At 35.4% G+C, this 22,345-nt stretch overlaps 1 protein-coding gene and 1 pseudogene across 2 annotated transcripts in view; both read right to left on the minus strand.

Moving 5' to 3' along the window:
- Positions 1 to 22,345, minus strand: part of EDIL3 (EGF like and discoidin domains 3) — a 405,479-nt gene that overhangs the window by 258,881 nt on the left and 124,253 nt on the right. For both annotated transcript variants that reach the window (XM_090278987.1, XM_090278986.1), the window contains exon 2: positions 10,488 to 10,616. In XM_090278987.1, the coding sequence (XP_090135113.1) occupies positions 10,488 to 10,616 (129 nt within the window). The remainder of the gene's footprint in view (positions 1 to 10,487; positions 10,617 to 22,345) is intronic.
- LOC150008644 (cytochrome c oxidase subunit 5A, mitochondrial pseudogene) overlaps positions 21,214 to 22,345 on the minus strand; it is a 114,860-nt pseudogene continuing 113,728 nt past the window's right edge.

The following is a 22,345-nucleotide window of genomic DNA, read 5'->3' on the forward strand; positions in this document are numbered from 1 at the left end:
TCTAGCAAGGAATATAGTTAGCATGTATTTCATATACAGTTGATTAAGTCCACAGGCAGGAAATCCAAACTTTTGTCTTTATTGCAACAGTTTCCTTAGTGTCCAAGACTAGAAATTCATTCAGGTGAATGTAAATATTTGTATCTTCTCATGGGATTTTCTACATGTCAATTGACATTTTTAGTCAGAGAAGAGTTTTCTGGAAACTCTCTTTAAACCTTATAGCTGTTTTTTCCAGCAACTAATTTCTGGTTAGAAATTCTAGATTATAGAAACTTGTACTAATTCCAGTAAAGCCACACGCAGCCTTTTCCAAATCAACTAACCTATTAGCCCAAGTCTTACTGAAAACAATCAGAATAATTAATGAATTAAAAAATAGATGTATCTTGGAAGCAAAATAAAAATGCAATTAAAAAAAAGTACAATTTAATCCTCAAAGGAAAAGCCTAAAGTAGTACTTAGAAATTACTCCTACTATTGTTCTGTTGAGAGTTCTGTGTTCTTTGATTTTTATAATGTTTACATACTTCAATAATGTATTATCAAAAGAAATTATAGAATCATGTCCTTTGGACAATTTTAATAACTTTGAAAATTATATTATGGGACTATCTCCAAACCACCTTCCTGATATGGCCCCCAAACATTCCTATAAGCACCAATAATCTGGATAATCATTAATGCTAATTCTTCTAGAAGGCTCCCAAGTTTCTTATCTTTGTGCTTATCATCTGGTATTTTGCTTAAAATGTTCCCATCTAACAACTTTACCGGGGAACTACACTTTTCATCCCAATCCATGTTAAAAACTAGCTAAGTGGTCAGATCTGAACACTAGGGCAAGATGTGACCTTTTCTCCTCTTGATACATTAGAGCAGTGGTTCTTAACCTTCCTAATGCCATGACCCTTTAATGCAGTTCCTCATGTTGTGGTGACCCCCAACCATAAAATTATTTTTGTTGCTACTTCATAACTGTAATTTTGCTACTGTTATGAATCATAATGTAAATATCTGATATGCAGTATGTGTTTTCATTGTTACAAATTGAACATAATTAGAGCATAGTGATTAATCACAAAAACAAAATGTAATTATATATGTGTTTTCCAATGGTCTTAGGCAACCCCTGTGAAAGTGTCATTTGACCCCCAAAGGGGTCGCGACCCACAGGTTGAGAACCACTGCCTTAGAGCACCTTGTTCTCCTCTTATGATGATTTTTGCTTTTGCATTGGGTGTTTATGACTACTGATGTGTGTAGCCCTTTCCCAAATGTAAATATCTCAAGGGCAGGTCTTTCACCTTGGGGTCATAGGCTAAGGGAAGATTAGCCTCTGGTGGTCAAGATGAACTTTTCAGAGACCCTCACTAGTGTTTGTTAAAGGGAAGATCCTAGAGTCCTTATCTACTCTGTGATTCTATTATTTTGTAAAGCCACAAAGAGTTTATTGTTCTCTTTCATATAAGAACATAATATTAATATGTTGTCATACATTTCAAGTTTGTGTTTATTATGTCTTTATAGTATTTCCATTTTGCAATCTTATAAAGAAAATTTGATTCATAAGTTATTTGCTGTAAGCTAAGGAAAGCTATAATCATAAAAGGCCAATTCCTAATTATGCAAATATTACTCATACTACTCATAATTTTATATAATAAAACATAGGGTTGGTTTATCAGAGTATATGTTGAAAAAATAAATTTTTGAAAAATTCAAAGCTGAAAAGACACTGACAAAATACAATAGGTCAGTATTTATTGGACATTTCAATAATGTTATTAATAACTGAAATAATGAAAGAATATTAAGGGACTTAGAAGCTTGATTTCTGCATGTAGCTTTTGAATTGTCTATAAGGTTTATATATATTTACTTATTTTATAACTCCTATATGGCTCTAATTACAAATGAGACACTGTTTTAAGAGCCTTATGCACATCAATTTATTTAATTTGAAAAAAAACCCTTTGAGGTTGGTACTATTATTACCCCAATTTAACAGATAAAGAACTAAGTAAGGTGTTGAGGTGTTAAGCAACTTGCCCCCCAAAATAGAGACAGTAATCAGGACAGTCAGGGTTTGAATTTAGTGTGGTTGAGTTCTCAGCCACAGCACTGGGAAGAAATTCTTTAGAAGATGTGTTTCTCCAGAATTCCAAGAGACATGTGATGAAAACTGGAATTAAATGTATTATTATTATTATTATTAATTATTACAAGTTCTCTCATTGTTTAAAACCATTTATACCCATATGTGCAAACAGCAATTTAATTTGAACACAAACACTTAACGGTGCAAAAACCACAGGACAAAAATTCAGGTTTAAGTCCTGTTCTACCTGCTTTTGAACAGAAATCTGTGACCTTGTTCTAGTTGTTATGATTATCACAGAACCACTTTCCCTCTTAACACTGAGATTGGTATTAACTCAACTGTTTATTTTAAGGTTATTACAAGAATGATACATATTAGCACTTTAATGAACACAGTACTCTAAAAATACAAGACACTATTAGAAGGAAAAGGATGAGGAAATATATGTCCTTAGCAACATGGTGATTGGTGAGTTCTATTAAAATTATCTGCCCACCCACTTCAAGGTTCATTACATGATGGCCTGGTAACCAGCCTTCCTAGTTACGTGGTGAGACTTATCACAGAACTTTTGGATCAGACAATTGTTGTGGAGGATAATATAGCTCAATCTTCATAGCTGAATAATTAATAGAAGCTGAACGTATTGGCCAGAGCATGTTCTGTGATGTACCCCAGTTTACCCACTGCCTGTGGAGCCAAAGCCATTGATTGAAAGAGCTGAGCTGACACAAACAACATCTGTCTTTGTGAAAATGCTGGTAACTACTGTGTTGATGAGTAACAGAAATACGTTCTGTACTCAGTTGCAATCTATGATTTGGATGAAGCAATTAGAATCTGATTTCTCAATTAAAATCTTACTAGATAAAACATCGTGGGATTTACCAAAATGCTATGCAAAGGAGGTGCTAATTCTTACTTGAAATTTTGTCTCATTTCTAAGGATTAGTACTTAAGAAACCACATTTATCTCAGTTCTGTCTTTTACTGAAGACTAAAATTGTGTTCTCCATGCTTTACTTCTCAAGCTTTGACTAAAATAAAATAAATATAATAATAAATATCAACTGTTCATTTTAAATCATAATTTGGTAAATTTTACACATTCAAAAGAAAAAATAAATATATTCTGGAAAGAAGTCTGCCTGAAATCTCTCTCATTGTATGACTCATTATGTGTTGCCACTGTCCTTTAAATAATATGAATTATAGAACTTGCCTTCATATAAATACTTTTGTATATATTGGACAATATATTATCTTAGAGTACAAAATTTTCTTGAGATGTCATCCAGTTTTCCTATGGTTTCAAGAACTGTGGCCAAATAAACGTTCCCACACAATGACATCTACTTGCAGATCTTTGAGAAAAGATTCATGCCTTCTGTTACATTTTAATAACTTTTATGCTTTACTCGTTATTCCTAATTACAGACAGCATGATTTTAGCACATAGTAGGTGCCAATAAAATGTGTTGATTAATTAGTTTACCTACTTTATTAATATTTAATTCAACAGTACTAACAGTTCTAAGATAAAATTTAACTTATCGAAATACTAATGTTTCAATAAATACTTTTTTATTATTTATTTTTTATTGTATCTTTTTACCAGTACCATTTAGTCCCTTAATGCCCCCCTCTCTGCTGAAATCACCACACTGTTGTTCACATCCATGGGTCCTTTTTCCTTGGGCACCATCCCTCACCCCCTGTCATTCTGCTCTATATCTACCAGTCTGTCTCTATTTTGCTTATTAGTTCAGGTTGTTCATTAAATTCCACACATGAGTGAAATAATATGGTATTTGTGCTTCTCTGACTGGCTTATTTAACTTAGCATAGTATTCTCCACTTTCATCCATACTTTCTTCTTCTTTTCTATGACTGAGTAGTATTCCATTTTGTAAATGAACTATAGTTGTTTTATCCACTCATCTACTGAAGGACACTTGGGCTGCTTCCATAACTTGGCAACTATAAATAACACTTCAATGAAAAAAGGGATGCTTATGTTCTTTTGAATTAGTGTTTTGGATTACTTCAGATATAGTCCCAGAAGTGGGATCACTGGGTCAAAAGTCAGGTCCATTTTAAATCGTTTGAGGTAACTCCATTGCTTTCCACAGTGGCTGCACCAGTCTGCATTCCCACCAACAGTGCAAAAAGGTTCCCGTTTCTCCACACCCTTGCCAGCACTTGCTGTTTGTTGATTTGTTGATGATGGCCATTCTGACAGGTGTGAGGTGATATCTCACATTGTAGTTTTAATTTGAATTTCTCTGATTAGTGATATTGAGCATCTTTTCATATGTCTGTTGGCCATCTGTGTGTCTGCTTTGGAGAAGTTTCTATTCAGGTCCTTTGCCCATTTTGTAATTGGGTTGTTTGTTTTTCTTGGTGTTGAATTTTGTTAGTTCTTTATAAATTTTGAATATTAACCCCTTGCCAGATGTATTAATGGATATATTCTCTCATTCTGTGGGTTGTTTTTAATTTTGTTGATGATTTCCTTTGCTGTGCAAAAACTTTTCAGTTTGATGTAGTACCATTTTTTTTTCCACTTTTGTTTCCCTTGCCTGGGGAGGTATATCCAATAAAATACTGCTATGAGCATTGTCTGAGAGTTTGCTGCTTAAGCTTTCTGCTACGATTTTTATGGTTTTATGTCTAACATTTAAGTCTTCAATCCATTTTGAATTTATTCTGTGTGTGGTATAAGAAGGTGGGCTAGTTTCATTTTTCTGAATGTATCTGTCCAATTTGCTCAACACCATTTATTAAATAAACTATCTTTACCCATTGTATGTGCTTGCTTCCTCTGTCAAATATTAATTGAATATAAAGGTGAGGGTTTATTCCTAGGCTCTCTACCTTGTTCCACTGATCTATGTGTCTGTTTTTATGCCAGTACCATGCTGTTTTGACTACTATGGTCTTATAGTAGAGTTTGATATTAGGTAGCATGATTCCTCCAACTTTGTTCTTCTTTCTGAGGATCGCTGTTGCTTTGTGGGACTTTGTGGTTCCATATACATTTTTGAAATATTTGTTATAGTTATGTGAAACATGTTATTGGAGTATTGATAGGAATTGTGTTGTATCTATATATTGCCTTTGGTAGTAGATATTTTAATGTTAATTCTTATCCATGAACACGGTACGTACTTCCACATATTTGTACTTTTTCAATTTCTTTCTTCAGTGTCTTATAAATTTCCAAGTACAGGTATCTTATGTCCTTGGTTAGGTTTATTCCTAGGGACACCAGTTAAATTCCCAGTCAGGGTACATGCCTGGGTTGTGGGCCAGGTCCCCAGTTGGGGGGAGCGAATGAGAAGCAACCACACATTAATGTTTCTCTCCCTTTCTTTCTTCCTCCCTCCACTCTCTTTAAAAATAAATTTAAAAATATTTTTTAAATAATTATTATTCTTTTCATAAATGTGTAATCCCCACCACTTTGATGGGGAGTGTTAATAATGGGGGAGGCTATGCATATGTGGGGTCAGGGACTATATGGGAAATCTCTATATGTTCCTCAGTTTTACTATAAACTTAAAAGTTTTCTAGAAACGGTCTTTAATTTTTAAATGTCTATAATAAACATTCATGAATTTATTAGTTTATCCATCCATCCATCCATCGAATATTTATTGAGTATATACTATATGGAAGGTGCTCTTGGCATTGAGGATATAACCATTAAAATTAGGTTTTGCCTTCATGGATATTCCAATCAATTACCCCATCAATTACCAATAATTATCTACTGTTGGTAATATTTTAAATATTTACTGACAATCTCTTCTCCATTACCTTTGTTTTTACTCTGATTTAGCCCAAGGTCATCATGTCCAACCTGGTCTTCTACAGTAGCCTTCTAATCGTCTGCCTGTCTTAATCTGTTCTTTTTTTATTCTTTTATATTTCAATGAAAGAGGACTTCTAAAAGTAAAAATCATCTCCATTGCTCTCAGAATAAGTCCGAATTCCTTAAAAATGATTGCAGGACTGCAGAATCTGCCATCATCATCACCTCCAGACTCATTGCTGGCCACCATGTCTCTCCCTTTTAAGCTCTTGTTACAATGGATTTCTTTCACCTCATGGATTTATGACTTATCTCTGGCTTTTTAAGCAATTACTTCCTCTGTCTTGTATACTTTTAGTTTTCTATCTGCTAGATTGAAGTTACTTTTAAAACATATATCAAGATATATTTCCTGTAAGCATGCATTTTCTGACACCTAGCTTAAGACAGGACACCTGCTTTGCATTCTTTTGGTTCCATATATCTCTCCTATAACAACACCCATCATATTTATCTATTTATTCTTTTATGTGATTTCCTAGCTAGACAGATAGTTCTGTAAATTTGCTTACCATTGCATTCTACCATTTAGGTAACTATTCTTTAGTAAGTACTCAACCAGTATTTAAGAATCAATAAAAACTAAAATTTTATTTTTTAAATAGTGAATCACTTATTTTGTTCTCTTTGGTTGCATTAATATACAATGTATTTGTGCTGTAAAAATTTATATTTATTTATTAGTTTACTGCATTACTTTGATAGCATAGAGAGAATTATGCCATGAAACTTGAACAATTTAATAATTCCCCCAATTTTTATATGTGTACTCTGGAGTATTCATTAGTAATAGAAATTTCTATATGAAATAAATGTGTCAACATTTGGCTCCAAATTACACAGTATTATCCAGGAATGTGAGGAGTAATTGGGAAGTAATTTGGGGCTTAACTACTTGGTTGTCTGGAGAAAAGTGCCCTAGAGAAGGAGTTAGCATCACGTCCACATCTGTGCAAACAGTCATTTATCTGGCCAATGTCTTCAACTCTGAAGATGTGAAGTGTTTGTTTGTTTTTTCTTCTCTTTGCTCAGATAGATGTTTTCCTCTTGCCTTTTATGGATATCAGAAGTTAGTCTTAATAACACTGAGAGACTTAGAACACTGAGATTTGGAGATTGGTCTGCTTTAGGGGGACATGTGTGATGGAGAAAGGGACAGAGAGAGAAAGGGAAGGAAAGACAGAGAGGTAACAGATGGATACTGGAGTATACAGACAGGTCACAAATTAAGTCAAAGTAAAGCAATGTTGTCTAGCAACTAAAGTTCACAAATCTGAGCAAGTCAGTATCTTCAAGTATTCACACATAATATAGGAATGTAAGTAACATGAGAATTGATTGCAGATGTGGTAGTGTTTTGTACTTATCTGACACTAGATGTTTTGAGAGGAAAGAGTACAAAATTGGATGAGAATCTCTTTTGAAATAAGTAGTATCAAGAACTTAAAACAAGGCTACTACAAAGTTATGAGGTCTGAGGTAAAATCAAAAGCAATGTTTACCTCTAAGAATAGCACGTATTTAAAATTCTCCTTTCCAGATATACATTAGAGTGAGTATATGTTTGATTACAGAATAAACAAAGTAAAAATAATTTTATCTGGGATCAAACACAACTTCTCTAAGCAAATGTAGACAAATTATTTTCTTTCCTTTGAAAATTAAAAATAAGGAGATTCAGAACTTCATATAATCAAAAAGTTAATATGGTTTGAAGGTTATAAGAAACCTTAGACACATGTCCAACTTATGGGGATGAATGTGGAAGTAAAAATATAGCATAGTGACAGCCCAAACTTTTGTCTTTCAAGATCTTACATTAAAATACATATAGCTTAAAAAAATAAAATTCTAATTCACTGAGCTTTCTGCACTGATGCTACCTAACAGCAAAGAAACAAAAACAACAGAAAGGTCCCAGCAAAGTAGCAGATTTTTTAAACTAAAAAGGAAAAATGGTCTTTGATGATCTAATGTTTTATTTAATTTGTTCCAATTATTAGTTTTTAAAATATTTAAAAAAACAACTTAAGGTTGGTTAATTTTTAAAAGCATTATTACCAAGTGTTTTTCCTCAATAAATATTAAGTATTCCCTTATTATATGTAAGAAAATATGTAGCTGAGAAAGAGGTAGTTGAAAGGCAAATAAGGTGACATGTTCATCTAAATTGTATTTGGTTTTTCCTTACTCTATAATCCTTTAAAACTATTATTTCACAATATAGCAAAGTTGTATTTAAGAAACTATTGACATTTTAAGCTTTCAGGGCACTTGTTTTCTATCATTTTAATCTTATAAAACCAATACATTAAATCAGAATTGGCATAACAAATATACTATGCTAAATGGTAAAGTAAATAAAAATTAGATGTATTTCTTCAAAGAACTAAATATACCTCATGGAAAAGTGAGGTTGCTTAAAACATATCACAAAAATGTATAAGTTAAGATAATATAGTATAACTACTCCATTTATGAATATCAGAGGTATTTTTATATTGTGTAATAATAATCAGATAAAACTTAATTCTTGTAAGCTTTTGATTCCCCTAAATCCCACTGAACTAAATGGAATATTATACTGGGTTTAGTTTTTTATTTTTTATTTATTTATTTTTTATTTTTTAAATTCTGTTTTGTTATATGTCATTGATGTTTTTTTTAATTATTTATTTATTTGTTTGTTTGTTTGTTTACTCATTTTATTTTTAGAGAGGGGAAAGGAGAAAGAGAGGGAGAGAAACATCACCGTGTGGTTGCCTTTCACTCGCGCTCCCAACTGGGGACCTGACATGCAACCTAGTCATGTGCCTTGACTGGGAATCGAATCAGCAACACTTGGTTCGCAGGCCAACGCTCAATCCACTGAGCCACAGCAGCCAGGGCTTGTGTTTAGTTTTTTTAAGTGTTGCTGCTATGTTGTTAATAGTACCATTCTTCTGATAAAATGATGAATAAGAAATTACTGTTTAAAAATATGGCTGAAAGTATTTAAGTATTTATTTTAAAATTGTATGAAGATACTGTTTATTTCAATTATTTAAATGTGTCTTCCTCTTCAATTATATATTTGGCTCTTAAAAAGTAGCAAAAACTATTATATACTACAAATCTAAGGCACTGCTATATTTGGGGTCAATGGGTTTAAGTATAACACTGAATTTTTTATTTTATGCATATATTCCTGTTGGAAATATTTATGTCTATAATTTTCTTCAGAGCTATAGACTTATAAGGATATGATTCTCATATTAAACTCTGAAACTCATTGTACATATTTGGAGACTGGGTCAAAGTGGTTACAATGGTTTTATTTCTATGGCATGATATCAAACTCTCTAAAATAGCAGCAACTTAATAAAAGCCTTGAAAGAAAATTATCTTTGAAATGAATTAATGAACAAGTTACTTTTCAGCAATCACATAATTGAGTTTTTTAGATTTAATACATTCATACTAGTGTAATATTAAAAATACAAGAAAGAGGCATGTAAAAGTAAAATTATACTAAGATCTAATGTGTGGCTAAAAATTGAAGTTAATAGTTTTATTTAGTTATTCTTTCACTCACTGAAGCAATAATGATTGGGTTCTACTATGCATAAGGGTGTTTCTTATACTTTTCTTCTTTAAAACTATATTTCAAAAGTCATAGAAATCTCCAAGTTTCCCAAAGTTTATGCTAGTTGACAGAAATTTAATCAAAAACATATTTGGTTTTACTATATTGAGCAAATGTAATCTACTTCTTATTCTTCTCAGTAATGACTTGAAAAAAATGTAGAAATCTGTTCAAACTTAATCATGCTATTACCTTTAATTAGAAAAATTCTCTATATAAGTTTACATAGTGTTAAATTATTTAAAGTACAGCTATTTTCTTAATGGGGAACTGTTTGGAAATTATGGAAGTTACACTGAATCCATAATTTTACATGCCAATGAAGTACTTCACAGATTAAAAGAAACATTTTGAAATATGATCAATGATTATTTAGTATCTGCAAAGTTTTCTGAGATAACTTTGAAAAACAATATAGCCAAAATGCTATGTAGTCTTCCTTCACATATTTACAGTCTTAGAAAAGTAAAAATGAGTATGGCTACTGAATCCTGATGAATATGATCTGTTGCTGAACTAAGCGCTGTTTCATTGAGAGTGACTATGTTAATTTGAATAAACTGATGTAGGGATTATTTTCCACTGAAAATAAAAATTTGAAAATTTTATATTAATATTAGAGAGATAAGAAATTAATTATGTTCTAGTAGTACTTGTAGTGCTACTCACTAAAACGTTTTACAATTATTTTTGAGAATACCACTAATATAAATATAATTTAAATATAAAATGGAAATTATAAAATTGAGTCCTGCAGAGGAGTAAATTAATTAGCAACATACAGAAATCTTATACAGAATACCCACAATGCCCCACAGCCAAATTTGTCAGTCACTCTTTTTAAGAGAATAACTACTGAAATGCTTAAATCTTGCACTTACCAACCTCCACAACACTAGAACAGTTGGGATCTGTGAAGCCGTCTGGACATTCACAGGTAAAGGAATCTTCAGACAATCCTGACAAACAGATACCTCCATTTTCACATGGATTGGGATCACAAATATCACCTGAGGAATAAAGAAACAGATTTTGACTTTTTTTCTATCAGCACTAAAATGTACTATTTCACATACCCCAATCACCTTCCTTTGGTAAAGTCACCATACAATTTAGATTTACAGATACGTATGCAAGACCCATTTGAAACCATGTGCTTTTAAAATAGATGGTATATCATGTGGTAAAAATTAAAATTTATAGTTTAAACAATGTATACTGAATTGCATACTAAAAGCTATTAACTCAGTTTGGGGTCCCTTCATTACATGTAAATAAGATTATCTAATTTGTTAAAGATGAACTGAAATATCTACAGTCGTCGTCGTCGTCGGCAGCCGTCCGTCTCGAGAGACGATGGTGTAGCTTCTTAAGAGTCTACCTGCACCGCCGAGAATGGCTGTGCAGTCCGACTCGGGAGTGACATGGTATCTGTCTCCTCCCGTGTTGAATCGACATCTTGTGATGACGCTGAAGCTACAGAGCCTGGGCAGGGTGATATGGAGGGTCTGCTGTTGCCCATGCAGCAGACCCCCCCTCTCTTCGCAGCTGAAGGGTCCAAGGGAAAGACGGAGTCAATACAGCTTGGGTTCAGGTGCACCGCAGGAGTTGCCGGTGTTGACTACAATGTCAAACCGCCTTAGGGACTCCGGCTCCGGATTTTCTGTCGGGGTTTACTCCCTTAGCCTTTCCCCTGAAGAGGTATGCCGCAAGGCAGCGGAGGTTTTTTGGAGTCAGAGTTTTCCTTCTCTGATGTGCCCTGACTGGAAGATCGAACCAGCGACACTTAGCTCGCAGGCCGACGCTCAATCCACTGAGCTAAACCAGCCAGGGCAATATCTACAGTAGACTGGCTTATTAATTACTCCAATAAATAACCTTTCAAAATCCATACATTTTGCTCTATAACTTTCCAGGTCCTCTCAGTGAATTTATTTCTGGATCTCTAGAATCTGGGGTTGTTCATGTGATGTGCTTTGGCCAATAAGATGTTAGCAGACTTGAAACCTATGATTTCACTCATATGTTGGCATCTGATGAACAAACTGAAATAACAAGCAAAATACAGACAGACTCATAGATGGAGAGCAGGCTGACAGCTCAGATGGGAAGGAAGGGGATGGAGAGACTGAGCAAAAAAGATAAAGGACTCGTGGACATGGACAAGTGTGGTGATTGCAGGGAGGGTATAAGGGGACCAAATGGTAATAAAATACAATAAAGAAAGTATTAAATTAAAAAAGGAGAGAAAAACACTTGAATATTTCCATTTCCTCTCTTGGAACCCTGCCATGTCATGAGAATAAATTCAGGCTAGCTACCTGAGAGAGGTAAGACAAACATGTAAGGGTAAGAGAGAAACTGCTACTGAGAAATAAGTTGTGCTCTAACAAAGACCTAAAATATGTGGCCTTGGCTGTAGTACTCGGTAGCAAATTAAGTGTAGAAAGGCACTGAGAGAATAGTTACAGGAAGCTAGAAAAATTGCTCTCTGTGCTATGTGGAGAGAAGCAGTTGGTAAAGCTGTCACCTGAAGAAACTTCTCTGAAAGAAAACGTCCCTAATGAACTTTTGTATACAAGTAATGAGATTTCAAGGCAGAATGGGAAGGTGTCAGCTGGCTCTTAATAGCTTCATTTGATAAGGTACTATAAGAAAGAAATGTGCTAAATAAAAAACTGATGAGTTTGAAGGTAAGGAAAAGAATATGGAAGGACCAGGACTTGTAGAGAATAAGCTATTTGTTAACTCCAGGCTTTCAAACCAATGAAAGATGAAATCCAGAGCTTGGGCAGAAAGACATGTCCTCAACATAAATAACCAATCAGGGATGTGGTGTAAGACCCTTTGTGAAAACATTTCAAATAATTCAGGTGCAGCAAGAAATACTCTTTCAGGTAATTCAAAAGGCTTCTAGAAATCTAAAGGATGTTATCCGTGAGCAGCCTGGCAGACCCCAAATGGCATTAAGTCTCAAGTGAAAAGCAGACTTCAGACAGTCATGGGTGTGGCTGTAATACCCAGAGAGGATGTGAATCAGATTCAGAGAGGCCCATACTAGTTTTAAAGGAGTTTTACTAGTCCTCCTAGATTAAAAAAATGAGGCTTTTCATAAGTTAAAAAATGCATCTGAGCCCCCATTTTCTACTAGTTTATGCTTCTTAAAAACTGTACTCCCTTAGAGGGCTTTCCCTTGAATTATTTTATCTCTTTTCTTCTCTAACCACTTTAAAATTTTAGAAAAATAAAAATGGAGGATAAGATTTTTGTCAAATTTATAAAGCAAATCATTAGCTATACTACATGATACATAAAAATAGTACATTAACACTGGAGCAGATAGTAACAAAAAGAGAGTCATGAAATAAGTGAGTAAATGAATGAATGAATATATTTTCAGAGTAGTATAGACTAAAGTGTGGCTAGACCATGACGTATTTAGTTAGGAATAGCTGAGAATTATAAATAGGTCAGATCAAGGAAGATCAAAAAGTAACATTGTAATTTATAAGATGAAGAGGCAATGAATGTTTTTACATGTATTTTAAAGTGTGGACATGATCATATCTATATTTGAAGACCATCGTGGCAGTATTCCATAGAGTGCAGTTGAATGGAGAGGTTGATGGCTGATAAAGATATTTCAGTACACTGTCTGTCCATTTCATTGTATATCTAGCTAGCTAGCCATTCCTCTTTTTGTTTATCCATTAGTCCATTTATCCTTTTATTCCTTGAATACCTATTTTATGGTATGCACTTAGGTAAGTTGGACATAGAGAACTAAAAACAGACATTACCATGAAAAAGTACAGAGCCTACTAAGGGAGATAAAAAAAGCAATAACAATTACAGCATATAGTGATAAGATCTGTGATTAGTGTACATGATCCAAATTGTAGAGTCAATGGAGACTTCTAAAAGGAAGTGCTGTCAGGTGATAGAGAAGGCAAAGGGAGTAACATACACAAAGTGAAAAGATCATGGCTCATTCCAGGAACTTCAAGTAGGCCCACTGCAATTAGAGTATAATGTGTATGAGTAATAGAGATAAATAAGCTCAGAAAGGTGTCAAGTTGGGTCAGAATTTTGAGGTTTATCTTTAAGCACTGGAAAATCATAAAAGAACTTTATGCTGGAAAAGTATGTGGTCACATTTATGTTTTGAAATGATGACTAAGACAGCATTGTGTTGGATCAAATGAAGGAATCAAAGCTGAGACCAAAAGGACTAAGCATTAGTCTTTGACATAGTCCCAGAAAAAAAAAAAAATGAGGATCTTCTTAACCCTTCTTAGAAGCAGCTGTGGACAGAAAAAGCAATGAAGGCACCATTTAATCCCAATCCAGTTAATAAATACTAGATAATGAAACAGAAAATAAAAATTTTCCCAAATGAGTACCACCCTTCCCCCCAGATAATTAATCTAGAGTAAATACATTATTGTCTCAGTTTTCTAGACTCAAACAACAGTTTAAAAGTGAAACCATGCCTCTCTGCCTTTGGTGTGAGCAAAACCACACAGCCTTGTCCAGTCAGACTAACAACATGTGTACATGTCATTATACATGATACATTGCATGATGATGGCTAGTAACACCCAAACATTTTTTGATGAGACGCCAGCCATAATTTTGTGTTACAAAAAGAGGAGCTCTACATTCCCCAGACCAGTTCGGTTGTTGCAGAAAAGTCACCAGATTGAGGTATGTTGTAGATGTTTCTATTGCTTTGTTTACACTGACAGAAGCATATCTCCAGGAGGAATGCAAGGCAGGAACAGAATCCTAGAGCTTCTCGAGCATACTATCTATATTTATATGTTTATCCAAAATCAGGAACCTCTCATTCTGATCCCTCTCACTTCTACAGCCAAGTTCCTGCAAAGTTTATTAACTGAAGTGATTTTACAGTCCAGATATACCCAGGGCCATGTGAGGCTGCCATGTCTGATTCCTTTGATTACCCTATCATTCTGGGGAGTTAGTGGTGTCCAAAGAAAAATTTTTTTGGTACTTTGCTGACCTTTCTAGCTGGTAATACTTAATCTGATCAGTTTTCTATCAGGTATGTGTGTGAGTTCCATGTTGCTTCTGTGGTCAAAATAAGACAGGTTAATCTGTTTACCTCTAATTATATCTTACAGATGCCATCTGCTGTTTAACTGACCTGTTTTTTCTCCCTTCTCATACATATTGAATCTTTTTTTCTTATGTCTACTTATTTCTAATATATTATATACTTGTAAAAACTCATGTTTTATTTCTATCATTGATATTTACTTAGTATCTACTTGAAAGGTAGAAAAGAAGTAATAGACTCGACCAAAATAATGTACTTGGTAGAATCAAGATGACCTTGTGACCAAATTACTGTGGAGGTTGAGGGAGAGCAAGAAACCTGGTTTGATTTCCAAAGCACCTCCCTTGGCGATTAAGTGGATATCTATTATAAGGGAATATGTTAGGTTTAGTTTTAAAGGAATTATTGTGTTTGAGAAGTCTGTGGAATATCCAAAATGAATATATCCCATAAAGCTATTAATTTAGCAGATATAAAATTGGAGAGGTCTTGCTATAACATAATTGTTAAATATGAATGTGGAAAAAATGTCAGTGAGAGTCTTTGAGGAGAGGGCAGGAGAGGGGAGGGAAGCAGAGAAGAAAAAAGAGGAGAGAAGAGGCCCTTGGACATATCAAGAAATAAGTGAGAAAAAAAGAGGAAGATTCTTCAAAACAGGAAAGAAAAAAGGAAATCAGTACTAGATCCTTTCCATTCCAGTATAAATATTCAGTCTGTTCTCATAGAGTTTAGAATGCTGAGGTCTGTCTGAGATTAATAAAGGCCCCCATGTGTACCTGTTTTAGACGGACAATGCCTACAGGAAATAAAGTTGTGCTCTTGGACAGGAGAGGAGCCATAGGAGACTAGCAAACATAATTAGAATTACAGGCTATGCTTTAAATCTGTTTCCTATACCTAATTACTGATAGTACCCTTTTGATAGTACCCTTGTGTCAGAAGTAAATGCTAAGACAAAGTTGAGAGTGCAAGAAGCTTATTGAGAAGTAATGCCTGGAAAAGATAAAATGAGGAGGAAGCAGAAATGGGCAGGAAAAGCCTTCACTTTGGGTTGCAGATCTGACATCTGTGAAAAGAAGTGGGGGCTGGGAAGCGGTAGAAGGAACATTGAGCAGGTGAACCTCCTCAGTCTGTGAAGCAGACTTGACAAAATATAAGCTAATCCACCAGGGAGCTCTGGAGCAAATATTCTTTAGAGAAATTCCCCAAAGACAGAAATGACCAGGCACTAGTGCCCTCACCATGTTCACTCATTGGCTGGAGGTGGCCCAGGTACAGCGATGTTCTCAAGCTCAAGTGGGGTCCTGAAAGCGCTACAGAAGGACACTGGGTGCTAACTGCATTCCTTGTTCTTTTTCAAAGGGAGACTGGGGCCCTGCACCTCCATGGGTGCCAGAGCCCCATTCACTCTCAAAATTGTCCTGGCTTGGATAAGTGACACATCAATTACTTTATCTGCACACCCATTATGGCACAAATGAAGGCTGATACCTTAAGTAAAAATAAAACCTCTTTGGCTGGAATTTCAAGTACAATTGAAATGCATTGTAGGGACTTCTGATTTCCTGTCATTTCAATTAATCTAAGAAAGCATCAGGTAACAATCCTCAATCCTGATTAAAATGCAACACACTCCTGGACTTCAAATCAGTGTATTTGTCCTGTTTGTTTGTTTGTTTCCCAGTGGATGTTTGGCAGAGTCTTTTTAAACTAAGATGACAACCAGTACAACAAGGTAAGCTCAATAAAGGAAAATAAAACAATGCATGGTTTCATGATTCTTTATTCCACTGTCAGCAGGCTCCCAAAATATACCTCCGCATATTATAATCTGTGTGCAGTAATATAACTTGATGCTTCTTGGCTGGCCGGCCTCACCTGTTTTAGATTAGGACAGATGTGTTTAATTTAAATCTAACTATGTTTTATGTTTCCATCTGTAGTTTATGGCAGACTCAGGCAAATTAAGCTGGTGCCGATTCACCTTTTGGCAGTAGAATGAAGCAATTATTTTTCCCAGGGGCAAGAAATCATCGAAGGCTAAATTTAACTTCCTGTTTGCCTGCTCTTCTCCCTGCCACCCACCGCTCTCCAGTTCTGCTTGGATGGGGACCATCCTGTCCGTGTTCAGTGTCCACTTCATTTTTCTCACTGACACACTACTTGTTGCCAGTCATCTCCCATTCAAGGTGATTCAGGGTCTTACATCACTTCATTAAAAATTTGTAATCCATGATCTTTTAGCCTAAATAGCAAAGTGTGTGGGCCTCTATAAAATATCCTGTAGCACTGCAAAAGACAAAAGACAAGCAAAAAAAAAAAAAGAAAAGAAAAAGAAAATTAAACTAAAAACTTAAAATTGGTATCTTGATGCTTTAGTTTGGATTTTTTTTTTTTTTTTTTTTTTTTTTTGTCTGTGGACTCAATAGATAACTATGCAGCTTCTAACACCAGGTGAAGGAGAAAATTTTCTGTTGGCGCCACTCTGGGAATTAGGTGAACAGAACAGCTAATTTCCCCTATTGGTATTTAAACACTCAATGGTCTACGTGTTCAGTTTTTCTTTATCTGTTAGTGCCTATGTCTGATTCACAGATCAGAGAATCACTGATCCATTCATCATGCATTGATACTCCAGGAAGCACATTAGACCCCAGGGATACAACCCAAAGACATAGAAGATTCCTGCACTCTTAGGATTTATAATATAGTGAAGGGAATATGTAATGAAAAACTTACAAATCAATAAGCTAGGTATCTCCCACCATAATTAAAGCTTTTTTTGGTGTTGGAGGAGGAGGAGAACAGGATGCTGAGTAAAAGCAGTAAATAAAACTGGTTACTTAAGACAGTCAAGAAAGGCTTTTCTGAGGAGGAGTCACTTGAAGTGAAACTGGAAAGATGAATAGAAGGCACTCATGTTAAAACCTAGGTAAGAGCCTTCGAGGCAGAAGGAACATCAGTGTGTGACCCTAGTGATTGGCAAGAGAATGATTTCAAGAAATGGAAAGGGTATTAGTATATCTGTAACACAGTAAGAAAATGTCACTAAATGTTTTCCTTTTTTTTAAGTATATTTTATTGATTTGTTGTTACTGTAGCCCCAATTTTTTCTTTCCTTTGCTCCCCTCTGCCCAGTATTCCCCTTCCCTCCAGCAATCCCATCCCCCTTAGCTCATGTCCATGGGTCATGCATATAAGTTCTTTGGTTTCACCCTTTCCTATATTATTTTTAACTCCCCCCTGTCTATTTTGTACCAACCAATTATGCTTTTTAGTCCTTGCCCAATTTTCCAATTTCTCCCTTTTTCCCCTCCCAGCTGATAACCCTCCAAATGATCCCCATACCTATGATTCTGCTCCTATTCTGGTCTGTTTAGTTGGATTTTGTTTTTATTTTTTAGATTCATTTGTTCATAGTTGTGAGTTTGCTTTCATTTTAATGTTCATAATTTTGATCTTCTTTTTCTTAAATAAGTCCCTTTGACATCTCATATAACAATAGCTTGGTGATGATGAACTCCTTTAGCTTTACTTTGTTTGGGAAGCACTTTATCTGCCTTTCCATTCTAAATGATAGCTTTGCTGGATAGAGTAGTCCTGGCTGTAAGTCCCTGCTTTTCATCATCTTGAATACTTCTTGCCAGTCCCTTCTTGCCTGCAAAGTTCCTATTGAGAAATCAGCTGACAGTCTTGTAGGCACCCCTTTGTAGGTAAATTTCTGCTTTTCTTTTGCTTTTAAGATTATCTCTTTATCTTTAACCTTTGGCATTTTAATTATGATATGTCTTGGTATTGTCTTTTTGGGGTCTAGCTTGTTTGGGACTCTGTGTGCTTCCTAGATTTGTATGTCTATTTCCTTCATCAAATTTGGGAAGTTTTTCTTCATTATTTTTTCACATAAGTTTTCAATTACTTGCTCTTCCTCTTCTCCTTCTGGCACCCCTATGATTTGGATGTTGGTGTGCTTAAAGTCATCCCAGAGGTTCCTAAGCCTCTCCTCATTTTTTTCAATTCTTGTTTCCTCATTCTGTACTGGCTGACTGTTTTATTTCTCCATTATGTTCCAAATCATTGATTTGAATGCCAGTTTCCTTCCCTTCACCATTGGTTTTGTGTGGATTTTCCTTTGTTTCTTTTAGCATAGCCTTCACTTCTTCCCTTATGCAGTTGTCATACTTAAGCATATCTGTCAAGCTTGTGAGCATCTTTATCACAAGTGTTTTGAACTCTGCATTTGTTAGGTTGGCTATTTCCTCATTTGTTAGGTTGGCTATCTCCTCATTGCTTAGTTTTCCCACTGGAAACTTGATCCGTTCCCTCTTTTGAGCCATACTTCTCTGTCTCCTCATCTTGACAGGCTCCTGTGTTTGTTTGCCTCTGTGTCTTAGGTAGGGCTGTAGCTCCTGTTACGTTGTAAGGGGTGGAGCCTTAGGTATTCATCAGTAGAGGGTGACGTGTTTCACCACATTGTGGCACTGTTTGTGGGGGAGGGGTCTGAGAGGGAACAATGCCCCTTTTCCAGGCAGTTCTCCCACATCCGTGTGGGATTGGCGCCTCTCTAGCTGTTGCCCTGCCTGTCATTCCCAGGGTAGATGGGTCTGTGAATGTTCTAGCACCATGACAGCCCTTTAAACAAGTGATCTCTGCTGAGAGATGGACAGTTTCTTCCTTTGCCCCAACCCCCATGGGTTTGCACAATCAAAAGCGATGAGGCTTTATTTTCCCTGGCACTGGGACAATGAGCTGCGCAGTCTGATCTGATGCTGGGAGCGCTCCCCAGATGTCCCTCCTGACTTCTTAAGATGTGTGGCTGCACTATCCACCAGCCTGCTGCTGCCACTGCTGCTGCCACGACCACACCACATCCTCTCCACCTCAGCTCCGTCCCTCCTACCTGTCTGGATAAGTATTTCTTCTTTATATCTTTGTCTGTTGGACTTCCATGAAGCTCGATTTTCTGGAACTTCTGGTTGTCTCTAGTTTTGAGGTAGTTGTATTCCTTCTTAGTTACAGAGGGAGACACAACGTGTCTGTCTAGGTCTCCATCTTGGCCCGAAGTCACTAAATGTTTTTCTGTTGGCAACACAATTTTAGTGGGAACCAATTTATAATTTAAAGCTCACATTTGATGCTCTGTCCTCCTGGTAATCAAGGGAATTTCTGCTAAGCTTATTCTCAATATGTGTCAAACATCTACAAGAAATGTTATATTTACATGCTAATATTTACATATTTATTGATGTATTTTTACATATGAATATATTTAGGTAGTACTGCTAACCTATTCATGTATTTACACAGTAATTCACATATGTTAATAATTTATTTGGAGAAATATGCCTCTTCATTTTCTGTCCCTTCAACAATGTTAGAAGCCACCTAAAATATTTCTGCACTCTTATCCTTACTCTTGCTTCATTTCTGCAAAAACTTGTATACAGATATAAAATTAAAAACAAAAAAAGTATTAACGTATTATTCAAGCATGTTATTTCACTAACACAAGATGTTATTTAATTCTTCAATATCTTCTCCAAACTAAATATGAAAGCTATTACAACACATATTTATATGTGGAAAAGTAAAACACAGAGGCCATTTAAATTCATGTTTTATAACCATGACAATGCAGGTCTGTGTATTACAACCTCATCTTCAGCTTATTGCTCTCCCATTGAACTTGGCAGCTGTAATACCCCTATCATTTAATTTAAAACTGAAAGAAAAAGAAAAGCTTTGTTTTCAATTGCACAAGTTAGAATTTGAACCAACTGTAGACAGAATATTTGGCAAAATGAGCCAATTCTAGTACACAAGTGAGCAATAACCCTACTTAAAATAAGATAAATTTCATGGTAATTGGCATAACCAACCTGGTAAAACTCACAGAATGTATTAGCGGCCTTATGACTTATTGCCAGTGCAATTGTGCAGAACAAAATAAGTGTCATTTTTTCAATCAACAATAGACCTCTTAATTTACTTTGGTACCTCTTGAGAGACCATTTGTGTTGAACACTAAAACATCACTTGTTATGCATTCTAATCAGTTTGATGAATAAATTTTGATTTTAAAGTCTTCTTTCAGAAATTAAAAGTTATGAGTATGGTCTATATATTTTTTAAAAGTTTAAAAGTTTTGCTTTGATTTTTAGCTTTATATGTACTTTATAAACAAATTCTAGTTGATCTTTCAGACAATCCTTCAATTTGGAGTAGAGAAGAAAAGAAAAGAAAATGTTAATAAGTTTATCTGTATTGACAGGATGGATCGGATCTACCGTTTTATTGGAATATTATTAAACATGCTTGTAATAAAAGATCATCCAGTTCTGTACCTTGGTTTTCAAGGGGCCCTAAATTACCATATTCACTTTGGAAGACACAAATCTAATGAATGAACAAAGAAACGTAGACTCACTTAGAGCCTCACTAATGCTAATTTAAAGCAGGATATCCCTCAGCTGTTAATGGCTTATTTCACTATTTCTGAAAACATTTATCTTTTTATTTTTTTTAAATTTCAGTTCAAGCTCATTTGCTTTTTATTAAAGTCCAAGTTACCACTACATGGTTTGGTATTCAATAAAGGAAAACTTGTTCAAATAAAGTAATATGTTATCATCAGTATTTCCAGGTGATTGTTTATAATCAAGTAGCATTATCAGTAAATCCTTGGAAAGCCCATCCATAGCGTTTATACTTTGTCAAGGCCCAGCTCCTCTGGAGTGGAGATTCCCAGTTCATTTAAAGTTGGTCTAAGTTCCTGAATGACATAAGGGTAGATTTCCTTATGAGGTCCTGCTTTGTCCTTAACAACCTCTAGGATGCGAACAGCACTAGCAAAATCATTTAACCGTCTGCACGCTCGCAAAGCAGCATCAATGATTTTGGGTTCTGGAACCAGGTCATAACCAACAAGCGTGTTCATCCCTTTACGCAATTCCCAGGCATCAATATCTGGCTTGCTGAAGTATGTCACCCAGCTAGCATCAAATTCCTCATCTGTCTCATGTGACCCATGTGAGTAGCAGCGAACTGATTGCATAGCGGCGGCGGGACCTGAGGCTGGTACGGGGTGCAGAAGACCTCGAGGGCTGGCCCGGGTGGCTGCAGCTGCTGCTACGGAGCAGCGGCGGAGAGCGGCGCCCAGCGTGTCAGCCACATTTATCTTTTTAAATAACGTTCTTAAAGATAACTTTTAAATGCTCTAGGAATGCTGAGCTAAAGAGAATTAGAAGAAGATCAGCAACAATTTTTGAGTGTTAACTATTTGAATTTTATTTAATACATCCTTTAACACACAGCCTCAATCAAGGCTAGTTAACTGCTCTACATTTTAAAAGAAAATCTTTTGGCATATTTTGTATTTTAAAACACTCTGGAGAGTCCCTTAAAATAACAACATCTAGAGTTTATAGAATTGAAAGGGACATTGGAGATAATCTAACCCCGTGATTCTCAAACTTTGCTGTATATTAGAACCACAGGGGAACTTTTCAAGTTTCTGATGCCCAATCCAATTAAATCAAAATCACTGGGGGGTGAACCCAGCCCAGCAGTTTTTCTTAAAGCTTATTTGAAGGTTTCAATTTATGAAAGGAGGATAATGAACAAGAAAAGTGAAGAAGAAAAAAAAGGAAGGAGGAAGGA

This window comes from Furipterus horrens, unplaced genomic scaffold (assembly GCF_987537825.1).
Source record: "Furipterus horrens unplaced genomic scaffold, mFurHor1.1.pri manual_scaffold_5, whole genome shotgun sequence".
NCBI lineage: Eukaryota > Metazoa > Chordata > Mammalia > Chiroptera > Furipteridae > Furipterus > Furipterus horrens.